General features: G+C 45.4%; 1 protein-coding gene across 2 annotated transcripts in view; it reads right to left on the bottom strand.

Moving 5' to 3' along the window:
* The window catches only part of BLNK (B cell linker), a 79,938-nt gene that overhangs the window by 21,628 nt on the left and 35,451 nt on the right, over positions 1-22,859 (bottom strand). For both annotated transcript variants that reach the window (XM_010389597.2, XM_010389596.2), the window contains exons 4-8: positions 17,979-18,019; positions 14,510-14,666; positions 10,950-11,113; positions 3,144-3,225; positions 1,813-1,881 (exon numbers count right to left, since the gene is read on the bottom strand). In XM_010389597.2, the coding sequence (XP_010387899.1) occupies positions 1,813-1,881; positions 3,144-3,225; positions 10,950-11,113; positions 14,510-14,666; positions 17,979-18,019 (513 nt within the window). The remainder of the gene's footprint in view (positions 1-1,812; positions 1,882-3,143; positions 3,226-10,949; positions 11,114-14,509; positions 14,667-17,978; positions 18,020-22,859) is intronic.

The following is a 22,859-nucleotide window of genomic DNA, read 5'->3' as shown; positions in this document are numbered from 1 at the left end:
GATTAGGTGTCCTAAAAGTGAGAACACAAAGACCAAGAAGCAAGACCCATGAAATACAGGCTGATTGGAGTACTGGGTGTGTTTCAGGAAGAGGAGGTCCTTTTAAGGCAAGTAGAGCTTTGTAAGAGGCAAACACCAGATATTAGTAATCTATTTCTCTAAAGGAGGGTTGAGGTCTTCATTTATTTATTTGTTAAAGGGTTTTCTGTTCCAGTAACAACAGTCCTCATCCTGCGCTATCGGGAGTTAGGAGTCTCCGTTTCAGCTGGGGCCTAAGCAACCTGGTCACAATATTTTAGATTGGCATGTTGACCTTTGCCTCCCCAGAGGGTAAGATGAGCTGGCTAAGATGGTCCTGAGCTCCACTCCCCACATATAAAGCGTTTGTGGGTTCTGAGAAGAGGATAAGTAAAACCAGCACTTGTGAAGAAAGTGAATAATTTCATAAGAAATGAGTCCAGGAAAAGGTTTTTAAAATACTCGACTCTTCTTTCATTTTCTATCAAGGAGCCTGTCTCTGGAAGCAGAGCTCAGCCTCTCAATGACTTGTGTTCAGCTCTGTGAGAGAAAAAAGTGTGTGTGTACGAATATGTGTGTGTGTGTGTGTGTGTGTGTGTGTGTGCGCGCGCGCGCGCGCGCGCGCGTGCGCATATGTGTGCCTAGGGGAGAGGGATGAGGGGAGAGAGAGAGAGGAAATGCCCATGAGAATGCTGGAGGGCAGGCTCCTATACCTCTCTGTGCCGTTAATGGGGGTCATGGGTACCCCTCAGTGTCTTGGGCTCAGCCTTGGGGGTTGCCAAAACCTATAGGAGCAACCAGGAACATTTATGGTTTGGTGGTAGAGGTGACGTGGCAAAAACTAGCTTGGTGGTGAGATGAAACTGGTAACATCTGGAGGAGTTCAGCAGCTCAGTCCTTGTCACTGAGGAGAGAGTCGAGAGGGAGGGGTGTGGCCGGTGGACTGCTGCAGACAAGAAGGTGCAAGGTGGCTGAGTAAAGAAAGCCCGGACTAGGGTGGTCACAGCTAAAATGGAACAGCAAATTCAGGAGAAAAAAAAGCAGGATTTGGAGTATGTGGCCTGGAGGCTCTACACATTGAGAAACAGGGGTGCCCACAGGGAAGGGAGGAGTGAGTTTAGAGTCCTGTGTGGGAGCGTCAAGGTGTTCCAAAGGGAAGTCAGGTCGGGCTGGATGCCAGGGAGTTACCAGTGTAGACTTGAGACATGAAGCCGGATTACTCGATGAACCCTACAGAAGTGAAAAATCATTCTCTCTCCTCAGCACTCAGTGTGTGCCAGGCACTCATTAAGAGTTTCACATGCAGCAGAATTCTCCTGTCACAGAGTAGGGGCTATGAGCACCATTTACAGACAAGAAAATCTGATACTTGGAGAGGCGGAGTACAAACTCAAGGTGGCATAGCTGGTAACGGGGCACACTGGGGTTCCAACCGAGGGCTGTCTGGCTCAAAACCAAGCTTGTAACCATCATGATGTTCTGAAAGAACTGAGGGTTGAGGGCTGAGGGCTAAACTCTGGGACTCCCTCAGTCAAGGGAGGGGACACGGAGAAGCCAGCAAGGTGCCCAGGAAGGTAGGGTGAAAATCAGAACGTGTCTAGCAGATGCCAAAATGCCTGGGGAAATGGCCACTTCCACACACATGCCACAAGTGCATGAGGGTGAGGACTGGCCTTCTGTTCCCATTATTAAGACATTTGCAAATACAAGTGATTACTTCTTCATAGTTCATCTGAGTCGTTTTTCTTATTTGAAATAGCCATAAAACCAAACCAAATCACACATACACTTTACCTGAAGCTGTTCCTGGAGGAGAGGCGGGCGCTGAGGAATTTGGCTTGGTTGATCTATTCACCATGGGAGCTTAAACACAGAAATATACATATACATATATATAAAACCATTACAGATACATGCCATTGAGGGAAATTCACACTCAGGGAAAAATGATGACCAGACCAGAGAATTTGCAAAGAATGGGAGACACACTTACTAGACACACAAACCAATAAAAGAAGCCTTCTCAGAAGAAACATCTTTAGAATGGAAATATCAATGACAGATTCATAACTTGATATATTATTATTTGATTATTTGATGATAGAGATCTTGTTAAAGTGAATAATGGCTTGGAATTTCATTTGCCAAATGGGAGGTCTAAGAGATAAAGGAGTTTTACTGTTTTCGTTTTTCTTCAAGAGTGTATTGAACCCCTTACTGGAGGGGCCCAATTAATAGCTCCACCTCCCCTAGCAGATGCAATACACACCATTGCTCTGGGATTTCAGGGGGGTTTTCTTTTCTGTTCTGTTCTGTTCTGTTTTTTTAAGAGGGGTTGGTAAGGAGGGAATGTGTATTTGTTGTTTTGTGGTAATGGATGGCTTGGGAATTCAGGTGGGTCTTGAAGCTATTGGTGATATAGGTATGGAGTATGGGAGAGGATTGCTACATGATGGCGGACTAAAACCTGAATATGGCTACCATGGAGTTGACAGTAGCAGATGAGCAATGTTACCTGAAGAGGTATCACTTGTACTGGATCATATTCTCCATAGTAACTATATTCAGAGTAAACATACCCTGTTTCCATGCCTAATCTTATGTAGCACTGGCTTTTTAAGATAATTCATTTGTCATAGCATTTGTTGTCCTGTGAAGGGTTAACAGATGAAATGTTTCTCGTAGGCCTAACATACTACTAAATTTAAAGAGCCAGGACTCAGAGCATATTTCACTCTTTCATTTTTTCGCTCTTCTGCAGACACTGTTCTTGGTGCAGTGTTTACAAGGCCAACATGGTGGCTTGCGACATTGTAATTAGGTTTTATGAGAAATCCATTTAAAGCGAGGGCAGCTGAAGAGAACTACCCAGGTGCTTTCATAATTTGAGATGGCAGGATTAAATCATGGAAGAGGAAACAGAAGGCGGGGAAGGGCTATGACACAGAAATGGGTTGTCACTGATGATGTCTGCCCAACCAGCCAAAGAAGCACACACTGTGGCCCTGGGGAGAAAGGCCTGGACACTGTCATTTCTGAGCCTCTTAGTACTTACTACCAAATACTCTCGTACATCTCCATCAACTGCTAAAAATTTTCAGGTGCTTAAGGTGAAAAACTCTTACCTCTTTCAGGTGGAGGTGAACTGCTTTCTGTGGGATGAATATAGTTTTCATCATTATCTTCTACGGGGACCACATAATCAGCCTAACAGAAATATAAAACTGAATGAGGAGAATGCTACACATTCATAGTTGACTGTATGGGAGGGAGTGATTTTTTAAAAAAGCATTACTGAGATGCAATTCACATACCATAAAATTCTACTATGTAAATTGTACAATTTGGTGACTTTTAGTATATTCACAGATGTATGCAACCATCGCCACAATCTAATTTTAGGACATTTTTATCACCCCAAAAAGAAACCTTGCACCCATTAGTCACTCCCCATCCACCACTCCCTTGACCTACTCAACCACAAATCTACTTTCTTTCTCTATAGATTTTGCCCATTCTGGACATTGAATATACATGGAATCGTACAATCTGTAGTCTTTTGAGACTTCTTTCACTTAGTATAATGTTTTCAAGGTTTTCCTGTGGTATAGTATGTGTGACAACTCCAGCCTTTTTTATGGCCAAATAATATTCTATTTTATGAGTATCCCACATTTGTTTATCCATTCATCAGCTGATGGACATTTGAGTTTTTTTCCACTTTTTGGCTGTAATGAATAATGGTGTCATGACTATCCACGTACAAGCTTTTGTGTAGACATATGTTTCTCTTGGGAATATCCTGGAGGTGAAATTGTTGAGTCATATGGTAGCTCTATGTTCAACAGTCAGAGAAACTGCCAAACTGTTTTCCAAAGACACTGCACCATTTTTCATTCCTGCCAGCAATGTATGAGGGCTCCAGTTTTTCCATATCCTTACCAACACTTGTTATCATCCTTTTTATGACAGCCATCCTTGTGTGTGCAAAATGGTATCTCATTATAGTTTTGATTTGCATTTCCCTGATGACTAATGATGTTGAGTATCTTTTTATATACTTATTGTCATTTTTTGTATGTTCTTTGGACACATGTCTATTCAAATCTTTGCCCATTTTTAATTGGGTTGTTTATCTTTTTACTGAGTTATGAGTTCTCTGTATATTCTAGTTACAAGTTCTTCATCAGATATACAATTTGCAAAACTTTTCTTCTATTCTGTAGGTTGCTTTCTTTCTTCTTTCTCTCTCCCTCTCTCTCTCTCTCTCTCTCTCTCTCTCTCTCTCTCTCTTTCTTTCTTTCAGACTGAATCTCGCTCTGTCTCCCAGGCTGGAGTGCAGTGGCGCCATCTCTGCTCACTGCAAGCTCTACCTCCTGGGTTCACGCCATTCTGCTGCTTCAGCCTCCAGAGTAGCTGGGACTACAGGCGCCCGCCATCATACTCGGCTAATTTTTTGTATTTTTAGTAGAGACAGGGTTTCACCATGTTAGCCAGGAGGGTCTCAATCTCCTGACCTCATGATCCGCCTGCCTCGGCCTCCCAAAGTGCTGGGATTACAGGCATGAGCCACCGTGCCCTGCCCGCTTTTTTACTTTCTTATTGGTATCATAGGTGGCACAAAAGGTTTAAATTTTGAAGTCTGTTTTATTTATTTTTTCTTTTATTGCTTGTACTTTTGGTGTCAAATCTAAGAAACCATTGCCCAACCCAAAGCCATAAAGACTCATACCTGTGTTTTCCTCTAAGAGTTTTAGAGTTTTAGCTCTTATAGTTAGGTCTATGCTACATTTTCAGTTAATTTTTGTGTATGGTGTGAGGTTAGAAGTCCAATTTCATTCTTTTGCCTGTGGATACATCTAGCACCATTTACCTAGCACCATTTGTTTTAAAAAAATATTTCTCCATTGAATCGTCTTAGCACTTTTGTTGATAATTAAATGACCATAAATGTAGGCAGGGAGGGATTTTATATTGACAAGACACAAATGAGGTAACCAGATTTCAAAAGTGGTTTTTACTACCTGCCCTGGTGGGCAGCCAAGAAGGGTACTGGGAGAAACAAATTCAAAAAGTTATTGCCAGGTGTTCTTCTAAGTACTTTACATGTTTTTTTCTCATGTAATCCTTCTAACAACACAATAAGAGAGGTACCACCATTGGCTCCATTTCCAGATGAAGAACCTGAGGCACAGAAAAATTAAGTAGTTTGCTCAAGTTGTCAAGTTTAAAAGTGGTAGACCCAGACAAGCACAGTGGCTCGTGCCTATAATCCCAGATCTTTGGGAGGCTGAGTCAGGTGGATAGATAGAGCCCAGGAGTTCAAAACCAGCCCGGGAAACATGGTGAAATCCTGTCTTTACAAAAAGTATAGAAAAATTAGCCAAACATGCTACTCTGGAGGCTGAGGTGGGAAGGTTGCTTGAGCCCAGGAAGCTGAGGCTGCAGTGAGTTGTGATAGCGCTTGGCAACAGAGTGAGACCTTGTCTCAAAAAAAAAAAGTGGTAGATCCAGCATTTGAACTCAAGCAGTTCAATAATTTAGCACCCATACTTTTATCCACCACATTCTAGTACGTTCCATCCTCCCCCTCCTCTTTCTGTCTAATCTACCCTCTCTTCATTTAATTGCTATTTCTTATCTCTTTCTTCACCTCTGAACCTGACCAAGAGGCACCAGAGAGTTCTACTCACATATCTCAATCTGCAGTTGTGTTTAGAGATGATCTGGCTGAGGGAGGTGAGACTTTGGAATCATACAGACCTGGGAGGAAATCTGTGCTTGGGTCTTTTCTAGATGTATGACCTGTTAGGGAGTTAATTGCTGAATCATCGGAAGTTCTCCTGGATTCTGCCATTTAGAAGTGGGCACTTGCTTCTCTGTGGCACAGGGAACCTGGTCCTCATCTCTGCTTCATCTCTGGCCCCACAGTGTGAAACTATGAATTCCTGAAGGACAGGGCCTTCTCTTTCTCTGTATTTGTGTTTCCAGTATCTGGCCAAATGCCTCACTGAATTGAATTGAAATTGACTAACCCAATAGCCAAAGCTGGGATGGGCTGACTTAGCAGCTTTGAATAACGGGATGTTGAGTGGCTGCAGTATCCCTGGAGGACCTTTTTGAGTCCATGGGTCCACCTTTTTGGATTCATTAGTAGCCAGAGTGACATGCTTTATCAGAACCCAACTTCTCTTCTAGGGGTTAGTTCCTATAAAAGGAGAGGTTGAGCCCCCAGGAGGCATGCCACCCTCTTAAACCCTGTAGTCAACAAAATCCTTAAACATCCTATATCTGAACACAGAATATCGGTATTGACACTCGGCAATGATGCCTGAATGGATATAGGGAAGTTGGAAGCTCCAGGCCCTAACCTAGTCCTACTTAACCACTTCAAAATTTATTCTTTCTTCTGTATTCTCAATTTTATACTTGTTTTGTTCTGCAGGGCTTGATTACAGAAAATGTTTTTATCTGCAGTGTTTAGAATCTGAGATGTTTAGAGTCATGATGATATAGGAGTTAAGAAAAAATTACTTAGGCAGATAGTGAGGGTAAGATGTCCTTGGTAAGGTTTTCCTTTTAATAAAAAGCAGCCCCAAATCATTTTCTTTTCTAACAAAGAGCAGCCTGTAAAATCAATCTGCTGATAGAGACGAGCAAGCTGGAAGCTTGCATGGGTGAATGCTGGCAGTTGTGCCAATGGGAAAATGCTACCTGTGCCTAGGCGTGATCAAAATGGTGGCTCTGTCTTCCCTTCTCTTTGCCAGCCACCTGTACACTAAGGAGAAGACAAGATGGCACTGGCCAAGTAGAAAACCCATTTGTATAATAAGATTAGGGTGGGGCAACCAGCGTCTTCTGCACCACTGTAAATGTCACTCCTGATCAAACCAATCTGTGGGCCCTATGTAAATCAGGTATCTCCTCCTGAAGCCTGCCTATAAAATCTGCTGTGGTCCACCACAGGCCCGGTTTTCCTTTTAGGATTCCACTGTCTTGCAAGAGAGAGAGAGATGCTCTCCTCTCTCCTGTCTATTAAACTTTCCGCTCCTTAACCCACCCACACGTGTCTATGTCATTAATCTCAGTGCGAGACGATGAATCCCAGATATGTACCCCAGACAACGATGCCACTTCAGTGATATTTCTGGAATGGAGACATTTGTATTCGCAAAGAATGATAGGAAAAAAAGACTTGATCCAGTCTCAACAAATTCTATTTGTAGTGTCTGCCCAACTCTCTCATCTTTATAGGGTTTTAGGAGAAGGTATGTACAATGTATATTCCCAACATTGCAATTCAATGCTTTAATGTTGTTATTGCTGAAATAAGTAAATGATGAAGAACCATCGTATTTTATATCCTTTATTAGGATATCATGTGGTCTTATTGACTGCTTTGACACTGCTGCAGTGTTTTAATATCAACCCCCTTATTTCATGAACAAAACACAAAAACTTGTCTTTAGTGAATCAGTGATTGGTCTTTTGAAGCCAGGTAGATTATTCTACTACCATCACCTACAGGTATTAGAAATCCTTCTTCAATTATTACAATGACATGATTCCAAATTAAAAATAGATTTAAAATCATCTTAGATTAACTCCAATGTTTAGATGTTTCAGTATTAATAAGACACTTGTCATAAGTGTTTACATGTTTGCCTCCCCCTAGGACTACAGATTTGAAAAATAGGAGTAACATTAATTTATCTTATTTTCACTTTCCCATTGGCTCATACCCTATTACTTAGCAGGAGTCATTTTGATTAGCTATTAAATGTCCACATGAGCTGCATCCTCATTACCACTCATATGAGCATTTAAAAGCTTTACGTACATTATTTTATTGAATTCTTATAAAAATACCCTTTAAGCTAAGTATATTCCCTCTGTGACCTTGGACAAGTTTTTTTTTTTAGCCCCTTTACACCTTTGTTTCCTCATCTGTAAAGTGGGGCTGATGATAGACTTCATGCGGTTGGTGTGAGGATTTAATGAGATAATGCACACAAAGTGCTCACAACACCAGTGGATACACAGCATTCACCAAGTGTTAGCCACTCTCATTATAGCACAGATGCTTCTTCCCCCTAAATGTCTTTGCCCCACCTCCAGCTTTCTGTTTAGCCTGTATCTCTATAGTTTGCCTATAACCTGTAGAACAGGGTTAAACATTTTTATTTATTCTGGTACTTGACTTCTTCTTTTCCCAACTAATGGTTCAGCCGTATCTTAATGTTGGCCTCTGTTTGTTTGTGTATTTGTCTTTACACCTCTTTCTTATTATTGGCTTTCCATCTGCCCATTCCAGAATGCCCCCACCTTCATACTTCTCTTTTTCCCACTGGTGAAGACTTGTCTGAGCCATCTCCAGAAGGCTGCTATTAGCAAACCTCTGCCTTGCCTCCCTGGGGTCCATTCTCAGTTACTTACAGAAATGAAGAGCCTTACATATCCCACAGTATTCATTTGCATTCTGTATCTGAATTTGTGTCTTCATATGGATTTGCCAAATGCTGAAATAATTTACAGTGAGACCCTAACAGCTGGTCTCCCCATCCTGTCCCCTCCCCTGCTTAGCTTCTCCTTGCCACCCTATTCGCACCCTTGAAAGGACAACGTCGCCTCTCAGATGGGAGGAGTGCGCAGGGTGAGGGTGTGTACTCGCACTGTATGTATCGTGGGAGCTATGACAAATCAAAAAAGAGGCCAGGAGGGCCGGGCGCAGTGGCTCAAGCCTGTAATCCCAGCACTTTGGGAGGCCGAGACGGGCGGATCACGGGGTCAGGAGATCGAGACCATCCTGGCTAACACGGTGAAACCTTGTCTCTACTAAAAATACAAAAACTAAGCTGGGCGAGGTGGCGGGCGCCTGTAGTCCCAGCTACTTGGGAGGCTGAGGCAGGAGAATGGCGTAAACCCGGAAGGCGGAGCTTGCAGTGAGCTGAGATCCGGCCACTGCACTCCAGCCCGGGCGACAGAGCGAGACTCCGCCTCAAAAAAAAAAAAAAAAAAGAGGCCAGGGATTCACAGCCGAGGTGGGGGGTACCCTGGGGCACAGTTGCTTTGAAGCCACTGCTGGCCTGGTGTTGCCAGATTTCAGTTTTCAGAAGAAACTAGAAAACTGGATTTTGTCAAGAATCTAGAATATGGTAGAAAGGAATCCAACATATATTAAACCCCTCTGTGTGTGAGGCACTGTATTTAGTGCTGTACATATGTTCTTTTATTAAATTCTCAAAATGACAGAGATGAGATGAAAAACAGACACAAAGAAGTTGTCTAGCTTGCCCCAAATCATACACCCAGAAGGGCCAAAGCAGGAATTTGGGCCTAGATGCTGCCTCTGTTTTGATTTAAAAGTCCATCTTTTCCATCTCCTGCTGGGCTGCAAATTTTATAAAGGTGGAATGAAGATCATTTCACAATATGTGTGTAAGCCATAAATTTTATCCTCTAGAGGCAAGTTATTTCTTAGAGAAGCTGCAGGCTGGTCTCTGTCCTTATTTAAAATGCAAGGACCTCTGGGAGCCATAACACATTAGGCTTTATCAGTTATTACAACAGTTTTGATGAGTTTTTGTATTCATTTTCAAATAGGAGCAGTTCCATAGGGAAAACGACACACAAGCTCTAAGAGCTGAGAGAGGGGAGATCTAGGAGGTAAACCCAGAGTTGGATGCTGGGCCATCTGAAAAGGTGGGTCTCTGGACACCTGGTGGCAGTGGGGGTGGGGCAGCTGTGGGAAGGGAGGAAGTGAGAAGCAAGAGCTGTCAAAGGGAAGTCAGGGGTCAGTTCCTCCACAGGTTGTGCGGGGTACCTTACAGACTAGCGATCTCCATTGTACATCCTGGCCCATGTCACCCTCTGCATCTGAGAAGAGGAAAGTGGAGGAGCAGAGAGAAAAGAAGGTGGAGGAAAGAAAGTAAGGTGGAGACAGTGTTACAGTGGGTATAATAGCTAGTCAGGCATGCGCAGGGCAGGAGAGGGCTCCCCTGCCCCAGGAATGTCAGGAGACTATCAGGTGATTGTCAGGTGGTTGTTAATTGTCTCTCTAAAATAATAATTGGTCACAGCCAGCACCAGAGAAAGGCAGGCTCCCAATAGATAGAAAAAACCTGAAACTAGTGATGAGCAGTTTTCCAATAAGATCTCAGGAGTTTGGCAAGTGGGCTCAAGCATGCGCATTAAGAGGCAAAATGGCAGAGTTTAATTGGTATTTGACCTTCTAGAAACATTCAGCTGGTAAGGCAAGAGTGCCTCAAGGGAGTGTGCATACAACTCCGGTAAGCACACTGCACATGCTCACCTCCCAAATGCTAGCAGGCCACTGCACAAGCAGACAGCCCACACAAAGGAAGAATCAGGGAGAAGCGACACAAGACCCCAGAAGTGTGTCAGTGTATAAAACCCCAGGTCAAAGGTCAAACAGCACACTGGATCTCTCAAGTCATCCACTTGGCCCTCTTCTAAGTGTACTTGACTTCTTTTCATTCCTGCTCTGAAACTTGCCTTGGTCTCTCCTTCTGCCTTATGCCCAGGAGGCAAGAATTGAAGTTGCTGCAGACCCATATGGATTTGCTGTCGGTAACAACAGGACAGAGAAGCAAAGGAGAACAAAGATAGGGAAAGAACATCTTAGGGAGGAAAGAAGAGATTCACAGGAAACCACAGGGAAGAAGGAGGGAATAATATGAGGGTCACAGACTCAGTATTGATATTTTACCATACACCTCTAGTAAACTGACATGCTTACAATAAGCCATTTTGGAGAAAACCAAGTCCCTTTGGTATAATAGTGGAGAGTGAGAGGGGACAGTCAATAGCAGGTTGTAAAGAAGGAGGACAGCCAGCGGGCAGGCTGTCCTGGTCGCTTGCCCCGCCCCCTCTCTGTGTCCTGGGAAGCCTTTGGGACAGATTTACTTTACCTCATCCTCAAGGAGGCCTTTGGGTTTGGGTGGGACTCGAGGTTTCTGCAGAGCAGTCAGGGCCGGCAGGGTGGAGGTGAGCCTTGCTTTCTCTGAAGGCCAGCTGGGCTTACTGGGAAGTGTCTTGCTGAAGGGTGGGGAATGCCTCTGGCTTGATCGATTGTCTTGAAAGGAACAAACAAAAAACATAACATAAAAGAGGCTTCGGATCATTTCCTGGGTGGAAGCCATTGAGATCTAGAAAGTATAAAACCACGGGTGTCTATGTAGCCACAAATGATCCACGGGCATTCCTTGAAAGAGTAAAGTGAAATGTTAGGCCAAAAATTTCAACTGCCTATTGACTTAAACGACAAAATCTGGAAGAATGTCCTCATTAAAAATATCCTTCCAGGGCAGTGATGGTCACCCAGAGGTTCAGGAGAGCCAACAACCCAACACTTGGCCACACAGACAGCATGGAAGCAGCACTGGTGGGTTCGGGGTCAGGGTGAGGTGCTCCTGGCTTTTAAAAATGCCAAGGTCTAGGTTCCACCCCAGCCTGGCAATGTCTGAACTCCTCAGGAGGAGTCTGGCATTACGGGTTGGAAAAGTTCCCCAGGTTATGCTAAAGCGTATCCAGGTGGTGATTACTCATGTGGGTCAACCTCTATGCTCCTTCCCTCAGTGATTTCACTCCATTCACAGGGAATCTTTGGTCCAGGACTGTCCTTCTCAGCAGGTATCAGAAAAGGAGTCAGGCTCTAAGGCCAACTGGATCTGAGTTCTGCCCCTTGCTCAGCCACTCACTAGCTGTGCTCTTTGGGGCTGGTTATTCAACCTCTCTGGGACTCACATTCTTCACTGTTATTTTTAATTTTTTATTTTTTTGAGACAAAGTCTCGCTTTGTTGCCCAGGCTGGAGTGTAGTGGCGTGATCTCTGGTCACTGCAACCTCCGCCTCCCAGGTTCAAGCAATTCTCCTGCCTCAGCCTCCCAAGCAGCTGGGATTACAGGCATGCACCACCATGCCTGGCTAATTTTTGTATTTTTAGTAGAGATGGGGCTTTACCATATTGGCCAGGCTGGTTTTGAACTCCTGACCTCAAGTGATTCACCCACCTCAGCCTCCTGAAGTGTTAGGATTACAGGCATGAGCCACCATGCCTGGCCAACATTCTTCATTTTTAAAATGAGGATCATAATATCGACCTTAGAGATCTTGCGGGGATTAGGAAGACGGCAGTGAAGGCAGTAGGTGCAGTGTGTCTGCCTAATAAGTAGAATTCATATCACCTGTGCCATGTGAGCAAGGCCTTAGGTGGCCTCAAGTCTACCCCAGTGATTCAATGAGCTGAGCAAAGATTCAGACTGGTGTGTTTTAGGAAAATCTTAGCATAGGAATAACCTGGCGTATTCTTCATACTGCAAACAGCACAGGTGCTTGCACTGGCCTCTGGATTGCATCACTGGCTTGCTGCTTCCTCCTGTGACAGCCCCAGCTCACCTGGTGCAGCTGTCCTTGCCTGTTAGGCCCCTGCCTCTATGCTCACCTCCTGGTGCCTGCCCCTGCCCTCAGCCCTCCTCCTTGTTGAAGGTATGTGGTTAACTTCACCTCTGCTGCCTCCTCAGAAGCCTCTTTCTGGTGGTGTGGCTGTACTCAGGCACAAGGGCATCCTTCCTTCTGTGCCTTAACTCTTGTCAGTTTTATTTGCAGCTCCTGGAGTTTACTCAGATTTCTGAGTCAAAAAATATTTAATGTAATATTTAAGCCCATCAGAAATAGCAAAACACAGGAGACAGGCTTTGAAGAGTGTGATTTATTTTTTTTTTGAGACAGTTTCACTCTTGTTGCCCAGGCTGGAGTGCAGTGGCACCATCTTGGCTCACCGCAACCTCCGCCTCCTGGGTTCAAGCGATTCTACTGCCTCAGCCTCCCTAGTAACTGGGATTACTGGCGTGCACCACCATGCCGGGCTAATTTTTTTGTATTTTTAATAGTTGGGGTTTCGCCATGTTGGCCAGGCTGGTCTTGAACTCCTGATGTCAGGTGATCCACCCACTTTGGCTTCCCAAAGTGCTGGGATTACAGGTGTGAGCCACCGCACTCAGCCAAGAGCGTGTTCTTGAATGAGCCACTTAACCACCCTGAATTGCAGTAGCCCTTTCCTCCCCAGGGTTGTTGTGATGATTGAAAAAGGTCATTCACCAAGTATGGGGGGTGGTGCATAGAGCAGAGATGTGAAGAGCTGGGCTTTGGAAGCTGAGAGCCCTGTCTTGTATCCCAGCTCCATCACTTAGAGAATCTTGACCCAGTCAGTTCACTCCTCTGACCTCTTTCACAGGATTATCAAGGGGGTTATGTAGACCCCCGGGGGAAAGCACTAAACTGTAAATTAGAAGATCTCTGGGAGTATGTGCCTCTTGCGTGCAGCTAAATGCTCAGTGCTTAGCATAGTTCTGGTGCATGGCAGGTGCTCAACAGATCAACTGTGGCAACCCAGTAAGCCGAGCTGGCTGGTCTTCACTTTACTTTCACTCAGTGAAGCAAGGAGCAGTGCCTGGTACACTGTAAGGAAGGGGTTAATGGCAGTGAGATGTTCAATGTAGAGCCAGTCCACACAAATGCTGGCATCGCCATGACCATCACGGACATGCTCTCTGAACCTTTGGGGAACTTAGTCACCTGCCAAGACTGGAACAAAGATGGGCATTAAAATACATACTTGGGGCCAGGTGCAGTGGCTCATGCCTGTAATCCCAGCACTTTGGGAGGCTGAGGCAGTTGGATCACTTGAGGTCAGGAGTTCGAGACCAGCCTGGCCAACATGAGGAAATCCTGTGTCTACTAAAAATACAAAAGTTAGCCGGGTGTGGTGGTGGGTGCCTGTGGTCCCCGCTACTCCGGAGGCTGAGGCAGGAGGTTGAACCCAGGAGGCAGCGGTTGCAGAGACGAGTTCGTGCCACTGCACTCCAACCTAGGTGACAGAGTGAGACTCTGTCTCAAAAAAAAAAAAAAAAAAAAAAAAAAAAAAAAAAAAAAAACTCTGCCAGACCCAAGCTGTGTCCGTTTAACCCATGAGGCTCATTCCAGGTTTGGGGCTCCTGAGCACCTGTAACCGCTGGTAAAACCCCACAGTCTGGACTAGACATGGGAGGAAGGTGAGGCAGACACTGGGATCCTCGAAGGTCATTGTTCTGTACAGACTTCTTAAGAGAAATCCCAGAACCTTTAGCACACGAAGCCCTAAAAGTGGGGACTAATCTCAGGGTTGCTTTCCCTGGGAGTGTTGGGCAGGGGTGGAACCATCAGGGTATGCTGGATTTGTTTATTTCTTTATTTATGCCTGCTTTCAGTGTTCCAGATCTAGGAAAGATGTCTCTTCCCCTGGAATGGGAAAACCCTACAGCTTGGGATCCTTTACCTGGGAGCCCAGATCCCCTGCTTGGAGGTGGTGGGAGTGGGAGGCAGGCAGAGGCCCTCAGGCAGCAGCCAGGTTTGTCCCCACCTTGCAATCTTGGCCATCCCACCTCCCCATGGGCCTGGAAGGCAGAGTGCCCAGGTCTGCGGGGGACCTCACCTACATACTCTCCCCTGGCGAAGGGCAGGGCTGGGTGAACCGGCCTGGTCTCCTGCTCTACCGGAGGCGGCTCATAGCTGTCATCAGCATTCTCCTCGGCGGGCATCACGTACATCTCTGAGTCGGAGTGCTCGTCTGGATTTTCATAGTCGCTGTCCTGCAAGCGCAGATGCAGACACTGTGCTCAGCGTCCCTGTCTGTGCTGCCTGGCCATCAGGACCATTCCTGCCTTGGGAGGCCAGAGCAGTGACAGGAGACAAGGCTTGGAGAGATTGACTTCACAAGGATAGGCAGCCGGTAAGAGGCAAAGCTGGGGTTTGAAGCCGGCCTTTCTGCCTCCAAAGTTTATCCTCTCCACCACTACACTGTCCTGGGGGGACACAGGAGCTACTTAACGCTAATGGGAGCTGACACTCTGTAGAACCACAAAGAATAACAATAGGAGATAATAAAATATATTTTTAAAAGATAGAAAAAGGACCCAATAAAATAGAATAACCATCGGGTTTTATCTATTATGAATGCTGATCACTGAAGAGAAAGTAGGTTTAATATGAAGAGGGTGAGGAGACACACAGGGCCAGCTAGATATCTTTCAGATGAGATTTTTAAAAAATTCCAAGCAGAGTTGGTAAGCTGCAGGGTCAAGGCTTCAAATGGACTCAGAGTTCACTCTCCTCATTTTTGTTTTTTTCTTTTTTTGAGATGGAGTCTCGCTCTGTTGCCCAGGCTGGAGTGCAGTGGCGCAATCTCAGCTCACTGCAACCTCTGCCTCCTGGGTTCCAGCGATTCTCCTGCCTCAGTCTCCCAAGTAGCTGGGATTACAAACATGCACCACCATGCCTGGCTATTTTTTTTTTTTTTTTTTTGAAACCTGAGTCGTGCTTTGTCGCCCAAGCTAGAGTGCAGTGGCACAATCTCAGTTCACTGCAACCTCCACTTCCTGGGTTCAAGCTTTTCTCCTGTCTCACTCTCAAGTAGCTGGAATTACAAATTGCGCCACCAAGCCCGGCTAATTTTTGTATTTTTAGTAAAGATGGGTTTCACCATGTTGGCCAGGCTGGTCTCAAACTCCTGACCTCAGGTGATCCGCCTACCTCGGCCTCCCAAAGTGCTGGCGTTACAGGCATGAACCACTGCGCCCAGCCTGTTTTTTTCAAATCCACATTTTATTTAAGTCCACATTGAAAATATATTGTCATGGTCTGAAGTCCAAATGGCTCAGAAGGATATAAGGTGCAATCTCCTTCTCGGCCTCTCTTCTTCTCACCACAGAGGCAAAAAGAGTTACTAGGCTTCTTGTGCACGTTTTTCAGAGGTGTTTTATGTATATATCATTTGTACATACATTAATGTGGAGGAAATATTTGACTCAGGACATAAGAGGTCCTCTGGCCTCTAAGTCCACCGCCCCCACACTCTGCCTATCACATTGCATGATCTGTACATGACTTTCCACCTGCTTTTTGGCCTGTAGCCTTTCATGAGCAATTTTATATAGCAGGATTTTTTTTTCCTGTTGATCTTTTAAAAAAAGAATTGTAGGGGTACATAGTAGGTGTATATATATATGGGGTATATGAGATATTTTGAAACAGGCATACAATGTGTAGTAATCACATCTGGGTAAATGGGGTATCCATCTCTCAAGCATTCATCTTTTTCTGTGTTATAAACATTCCAGTTATATTCTTTTAGTTATTTTTAAATGTACAGTAAGTTATTGTTGACTGTAGTCACCCTGTTGTCAAACACTAGGTCTTATTCATCCTAACTATATTTTTGCACCTGTTAACTGTCCCCATTTCCCTCCCCAACCTGCTGCCCCTTCGACCACCCTTCTCGGCCTCTGGTAAACGTCATTCTACTGTCTATGTTTGTGAGTTCAAGTGTTTTAATTTTTAGCTTCTACAAATGAATGAGAACTTATAACAGGAATTTTTTTAAATCAAGAAAGCCTGGAGGCTTTATTAACAAGGCCGGATTTCATTCTGCGTGCAGGGGGGATCCACCTACTGACATCAAAAGAGCTGTGAGTGAATGCTTACTCAGTTCTTAGTATGGCTGGTATCTTCATTTTGGTCGTTTGATTTTGGAGAAAGTCATTGCCTCCTCTCCAGGCTGATTTTATTTTGTGCTTTCTAAGTCCCCATTGTGTGCTCTTTTTCATCCAGCCAGCTTGGTCTGTTTTCTTCTCTTACCTCTGGATGTGGACCAACCAATTTCTTTGCTTTACATGCGTCCGTGTGTGTGTGTGTGTGTGTGTGTGTGTGTGTGTGTGTGTGTGTGTGTGTGTGTGTGTGTGTGTGTGTGTGTGTGTGTGTGTGTGTAGCCAGCAGGGGGCGCAGCTGCAGTGCGTCTCAGGGCGCTGCGGTGGCTGGGCCCCAGGAGGAGCTCCATGACCAAGAGATGGGCAGAAAAGTCACCCCTCCCTTCCCCTCACTTTTCTTTTCTTTTTCTGCAGTTGAAGGAGGAGGAGCTCCTGTCTCCTGAGACTGTATAAACTCCAGATAGTGTGCACAGCCCAGAGCTGGGCACAGGACTGGAGGTCTGAGTCCTGGGTTCTCATTCCACTGAACTGGGTGATTTTCATTCTCCTGGCCTCAGTTTTCTTATCTGTGAAATGGGTATGTGGTTGTATGCAAGGCTTCTTGGGACCTTTCCAGATCTAAAACTCACAGATTGGAGCAGGCTAACATTCTGGATGATTTGATATAAGTGAGGAATAATTATTGTGAAGAAAAGTTTTTAGGATGTCTTGTCCCTACAACACTCAGCCCAAGAGAGAAGCGAGTACAGGGGCTTGCAGATTTCAGAGCTACCTCAAAGAAGTAATTCCAATACAACCTCCCCAGTGTCATCATGGCTAGGTCCCTCTCTCTCTCACTCTGTGGCCTGCGGAGCTCTGCTAATGTTCTCTTGATCACAGCAAGCACCTTGGTGGCAAAGAGCCTGGTCCTGAGATCTGAGGGCCTGGGTTTGAATTGTGGAACTGCAGTGACTGAAACTTTCTCTACCTTGGTCCTGGAGGCCCCCTGATGTGCCAGACACTTATTCTTTAGTTGCTGGTTCGTTTAGGGCTCCTGGGTGGGGATCAGGGAGTGATGGGGCACTGGGGAGTTTAGGGCAAAGGCATTTGCCAACTGATATGGAAACATTTAAACATTTTTACACCTGTTTTGGCTATGCTAGTGAGTACTCTGAACACCAGCACTGAAGGTGGGCATAAGCCTCCAAGGGCTGTGGTGAGGTTTAAATGGGGTTATGTGTGGAAAACTCTTTAGCCAGGCACACAGTGAGTGCCGGTCAAGTCAGCTGGTATGCAGTATGCCTTGCCTGTAGGTGACCTTCCCAAGTCTGCCCTCTTGGGACGTGCGGCTGACCACCAGCATGTAATTCAGAAATAAGACCTTCAAAAGGCCTCCCATGGGACCCTGATGCCCTCCTGGTTCCAGGAGCAAATACTTACAAAGTCATCGGACCACTGCTCCTCTTCGTCAGCGGGGCTCTCTGCAACAGCAGGGGAGAAGCAGAAGGCACAAGCGTGAGCCTCAGCTGGCCAGCCCCAGCCCATCCACACATACTTTGCACCTGCCTTCCCTTCCCTTTGGGCTTTCTGGTGCCATATACTTGACCTTGGGTTCGTTACTACAATCATATGTTCACTTACTTTTGACTTTTTAAAAAATGTGAATTCTTAAAGCATAGAGAGAAGTCCCACTGGGCAGAGCAATGCGCATCTGATCCATGTGTGGGCTTTATTAAGGGACACTTCTGGGTCCCCCAGTAGAGACCTACAATTCATACTACATGGCTTCTAAGGACTTCAGAGGATGGCGTCGTAGGAAGTGCACTGGACAGGGAATCAGACAGACCTAAGTTCTTATCCAGGTTCTGTTTCAAATGTGTTGGAGTATGGGCAAGACCTCTAACATCTCTGAGCCTGTTTCCGGATCCACACAATGAGGGGATCATTTCTATGATCCTCTCTGGCTCTAACTTCGACTTTTCTTGTTAAAAAAAAAAATTATCCAATGCTTTACTATGTGCCAGGCAATGTTATCAGAGCTTTGTCCTCCTTTAACCCTCTCAAAGACCCTGTGAGGGGCTGGGCATTGGACTTATGCCTGTAATCCCAGCACTGTAGTCCCAGCACTTTGAGAGGCCAAGGCAGGGGGGTCGCTTGAGCCCAGGAGTTCAAGACCAGTCTGGGCAACATGGCAAGGCCCCATCTCTACAAAAAAATAAAATGATTAGCTGGGTGTGGTGGTCCACATCTGTAGTTCCAGCTACTTGGCAGACTGAGACGGGAGGATTGCTTGAGCCCAGGGGGTCGAGGCTGCAGTGAACTGTGATTGTGCCATTGCACTCTAGCTGGGGTGACAGGGTAAGACCCTGTCTCAGAAAAAAAAAAAAAAAAAAAATCACCTAAACTTTGTGAGGAAACTGAGGCCTAGAGAAGATAAGTCACGTGCCCAAGGTCAGATAGTATAATAAATGGCAGAACCAGGAGTTGAACCCCACAGGTTGCCTTCCACGGGCATGCGCTGAGCCCCTACATGGTGCTACCTCGCTCCAGGGGCAGGAGGTGCCGTCCTGGGCTTTGCACGGGCATATAAAAATGGATATGACAGGTTGTGGACCTTAAGTAGTTTATGAGCTTGTAAAATAAAATAAGTCTGAATTTTGACAGCCCAGGTGAATATTTGACCCCTTTCCATCCAAAACACATTTAGAGTATGAGAAACTTAGCATCTAGCCTATCACGTGAACTGACCTTCGAGGTTAAACGGGATTCACTCTGCTGTGTAGGAACGAACCAGACAGAGGCCCATGTGGCAGAGTGGCTCTGTGACAGCACCACAGAGGGCCCCAGCTCCCTCCTGCCCCGCTGAGCAGCCACCGCCACAGAGGACCCCGGGGATGTTCCTAAATTCCCCAGAACCTCAACAGAACCTTTTCTAGTTTTATTTTTATGTTTTTGCTATTTCTACCCCTGCCACAGCAGACCACCAGACTCCAGAGAGTCAAACATTTGGGTTCTCCAGAGGCACCAGCAAAGGAATTGCAGAGATGAAATGGGGTCAGGAAGGAGACTGTGGGATCAGAGTGGCCACATTTTAAGCAATGGCAGCAGCAGCAGCACCCTCTTTTGGGAAAAACATGATAGAAGGAGACTTACTCTACAAGCCAAACATGGGTCACACTTTGACGTGAACAGAAAAGAATTCTTAACACATTATTCTTTGGGTTGACTAATGCTGAATTAGAGTGTACTGCAATCACTGGGGTTGGGCAAGAAACTCTAGAAGACTGGGTGAATAAATCCTCTTCCCAATATGATTACCTGGCACAATGGGGGAGTACGTTTCTTTTTCTTTTACTTCTTTTTTTTTTTTTTTTTTTTTTTTTTTGAGATAGTCTCACTCTGTGGCCCAGGTGAGAGTGCAGTGGCATGATCATGGCTCACTGCAGCCTCAATCTCTTTGGTGCAAGCAATCCTGCTTCCTCAGCCTCCTGAGTAGCTGGCACGTGCCACCATGCCCAGCTAACTTCTGTATTTTTTGTAGAGATGGGGTTTTGCCATGTTGCCCAGGCTAGTCTTGAACTCCTGGGTTCAAATGACTCACCCGCCTCTGCCTCCAAAAGTGCTGGGATTACAGGCGTAGGCCACCGCATCTGGTCAATATGTTTCTAATACCTTAAGTCTGGGGATCACTGAAGATCAACACTTAAGATGGCAAGAGTTTTTGTAACAACCATTTAAATGGAAACCTTTATAAAATGCCTTTATGAAACCCACTTCCCTACCTGGATAACTGCATTTGATCCACCCTTTCTCAGTGAGTGGGGGCCTACTTCATGATCAGTCCTTGGCGAAAGTAGCTGCATTAGCCATCTAACTAGTGTCCCTGTCTCCATTGTCTTTATTCTCCAATCCATCCATCCTACTGTTTGTAGTTGTTTTATTAAAATAAAGGTTGGATTACACTGTTCCTTTCCTTAAGAGTCATCAGTGACTCCCTATGGAATCAAGTCCAGGTTCTGCGTCAACACATTTCAATGCCTCCGCCTTCTGTCCCACCGCCGACTTCTTGCGGCAGGCTCCCACGCTCACTGACAGTAACACCAGACAGCTTCCTCCTCCCGTCATGCACTTTGCTGATTCTCTGCTCTGCTCGTGCCATTCCTCCAGCCCATCTTCCTTCTTCCATGGAAATCCCTATCACTCCTCCTCCACAAAGTCTACCCCAGTCTCTTGTCGTAATCAATTGCTTCTTTTTCTGGGCCCTCTTGGAAGCTGGTGGCACCGTGATGTCACACGTATTTCGTTCTGTCCTGTGCTGTGATTAAGTTGTTCATGTCTTGCTGTACTGGAAAGTAAGGCCTATCTAATTTAACTTTGCATCTGGGCAGAATTTTGCATTTGTAATTAATGTATTAATAACAGTGTGAACTAATAAATGACTTAAATAAAGGAACATTAGGACAGCAACAATAGATTCCACTTACTGAACACTTCCTATGTGCTGGGTGCCAGGCTAAGTGTTCTAAAAGTATATTCTTACAATAGCACTATGTGGTAGGTGTTATTTTTATCTTTATTTTACAGTAGAGAGACTTGGTTTTGAAAGAGGTTGTAAAACCTGCCTGAGGCTACATGGCTAGTGAGTCTGGGAGCTGGGTTGGAAGCCAGGCTGTGTTGGCTCCTGCAGCTGAAATCTCATGTGAGCCACCTAGCCCTCTGCTGAGCACTTAGATAAAACCGTGGTGAAACGAGAATGACCCAATCCAGACATCTCGGCACATGGAGACAGAAAAGAGAGAAAAGCATCATATGGTATGGGATGGAGGTTGCTTGTTGGTGCTGCATCGATCCTTAGAGAGACCTATCTACTTCCGGTCCCAAGTGCAACTCACAGCATCATATTCATAAAGTTACAGCCTTACAGGCAATTGCCAAGACTAAAAAGCATGGGAGTCCAGGGTATTAGGTCCAAAACAGTAGTCAGTTTTCCAGTATCTCGGGGAGCTTCCCAAAGTGCACAGGTGGCGGTTTTAGAGCCAGGCTTTCTAGGTTCAAATCCTGGCTCTGCCCTTTACAAGCTGCTTGGTCTTGGACCAATAATTTAACATTGTTTAAAGCTTCATTTCCTCACCTGTAAAGCAAGGATAAGAACAGTGCCTGCATCCTATTTTTGTGAGAATCAAATAACAGAATATATGTGAAGCTCTTAGCAAAGCCTGGCACACAGTAATGCTTTAGTAATGTTACCGTCATCTTGAGCGTTGCAAAGAATGCCTCAATTAACACTCAAAACACCACTGATTCTAATTCACTCCCATGTCAATCATACACTATGGCTACCACAAAGAAATGGATCCAAGAAAGCCTCCATTGTAGTGAGTAAAATTTGAAGGAGGAGAAGTTCGAGCTTCATATGGGCCAGGTGGTTTGATTTTGTGTGTGTGATTCCATGGTCTCCGCCAGGAAGCTGAGATCCTGGGAGGGCCCTCTTGTCAGCGAAAGCCCTTCCTCTGGTGTGGTTTACCTGGTTTGGGGCTTATGCTCCATTTACCATGTCGTAATCCCATGCCACACAAGATTCCTCCCTTTGCCTGACCCAGGTTTTAAGATTCATGTAGCCCTCCCTGGCCTGTGGGTCCAGCACCAGGCACGAGGAGATGTGAGAATGGTCACAGCAGCCCCCATTTGGGCTTAGGCTCTGCGGTCCGACTGCCTAACTTAGAATCCTTATTCTGCCTTTTTCTAGGAGTGAGATCTTAGCTAGATTGCTTCACCTCTGGGCTTCAGCTTCCCCTTTGCTAAAATGGACATTATTAATCGTGCTTAGAAGAGTATCTGACATCGAGTAAAGGGCTCAATGAATATTAGCTATTACAATGAACTTACAGTCTCTGCAGTTCTCAGAACAATCTAAAGGATTGGTATTCTTATCCCCAGGTCAGAAATTGGAGGCTCACTCAAGTTACAAAACTGTTCCAAGTTCACACAGTGCTTAGGGAGCAAAGCCAGGATTCCAACCCAGGCCTAAAGGACCTCAAAGTCCAGGGTCTTCTCACCAAGCCACGCTGTGTAATACAAATAAAGATTTAAGGACCAGAAGAATGACCACATGAGACTGAGGACAACTCAGGGCCATGTAGTTTTCTGAGAAATGTCCCCACACCTGGAATCATTGCCAGGAGCGGGGAAAGTTCAGAGAAAGGTGTGCCTAGTGACAGCCAAAAACTTGCATGAGGCCATGTGCCCGAGGTGGGGCCAAATGGAGCCTTGAAGGATGAGCAGGATTTGGAGGAGAGAGTAAGGATGAAGGAGTGTGTCCTC

The sequence above is a fragment of the Rhinopithecus roxellana genome, chromosome 11 (genome assembly GCF_007565055.1).
Source record: "Rhinopithecus roxellana isolate Shanxi Qingling chromosome 11, ASM756505v1, whole genome shotgun sequence".
Taxonomy (NCBI): domain Eukaryota; kingdom Metazoa; phylum Chordata; class Mammalia; order Primates; family Cercopithecidae; genus Rhinopithecus; species Rhinopithecus roxellana.
The sequence above is the reverse complement of the archived record's forward strand: the minus strand, read 5'-3'. Positions and strand labels throughout refer to the sequence as shown.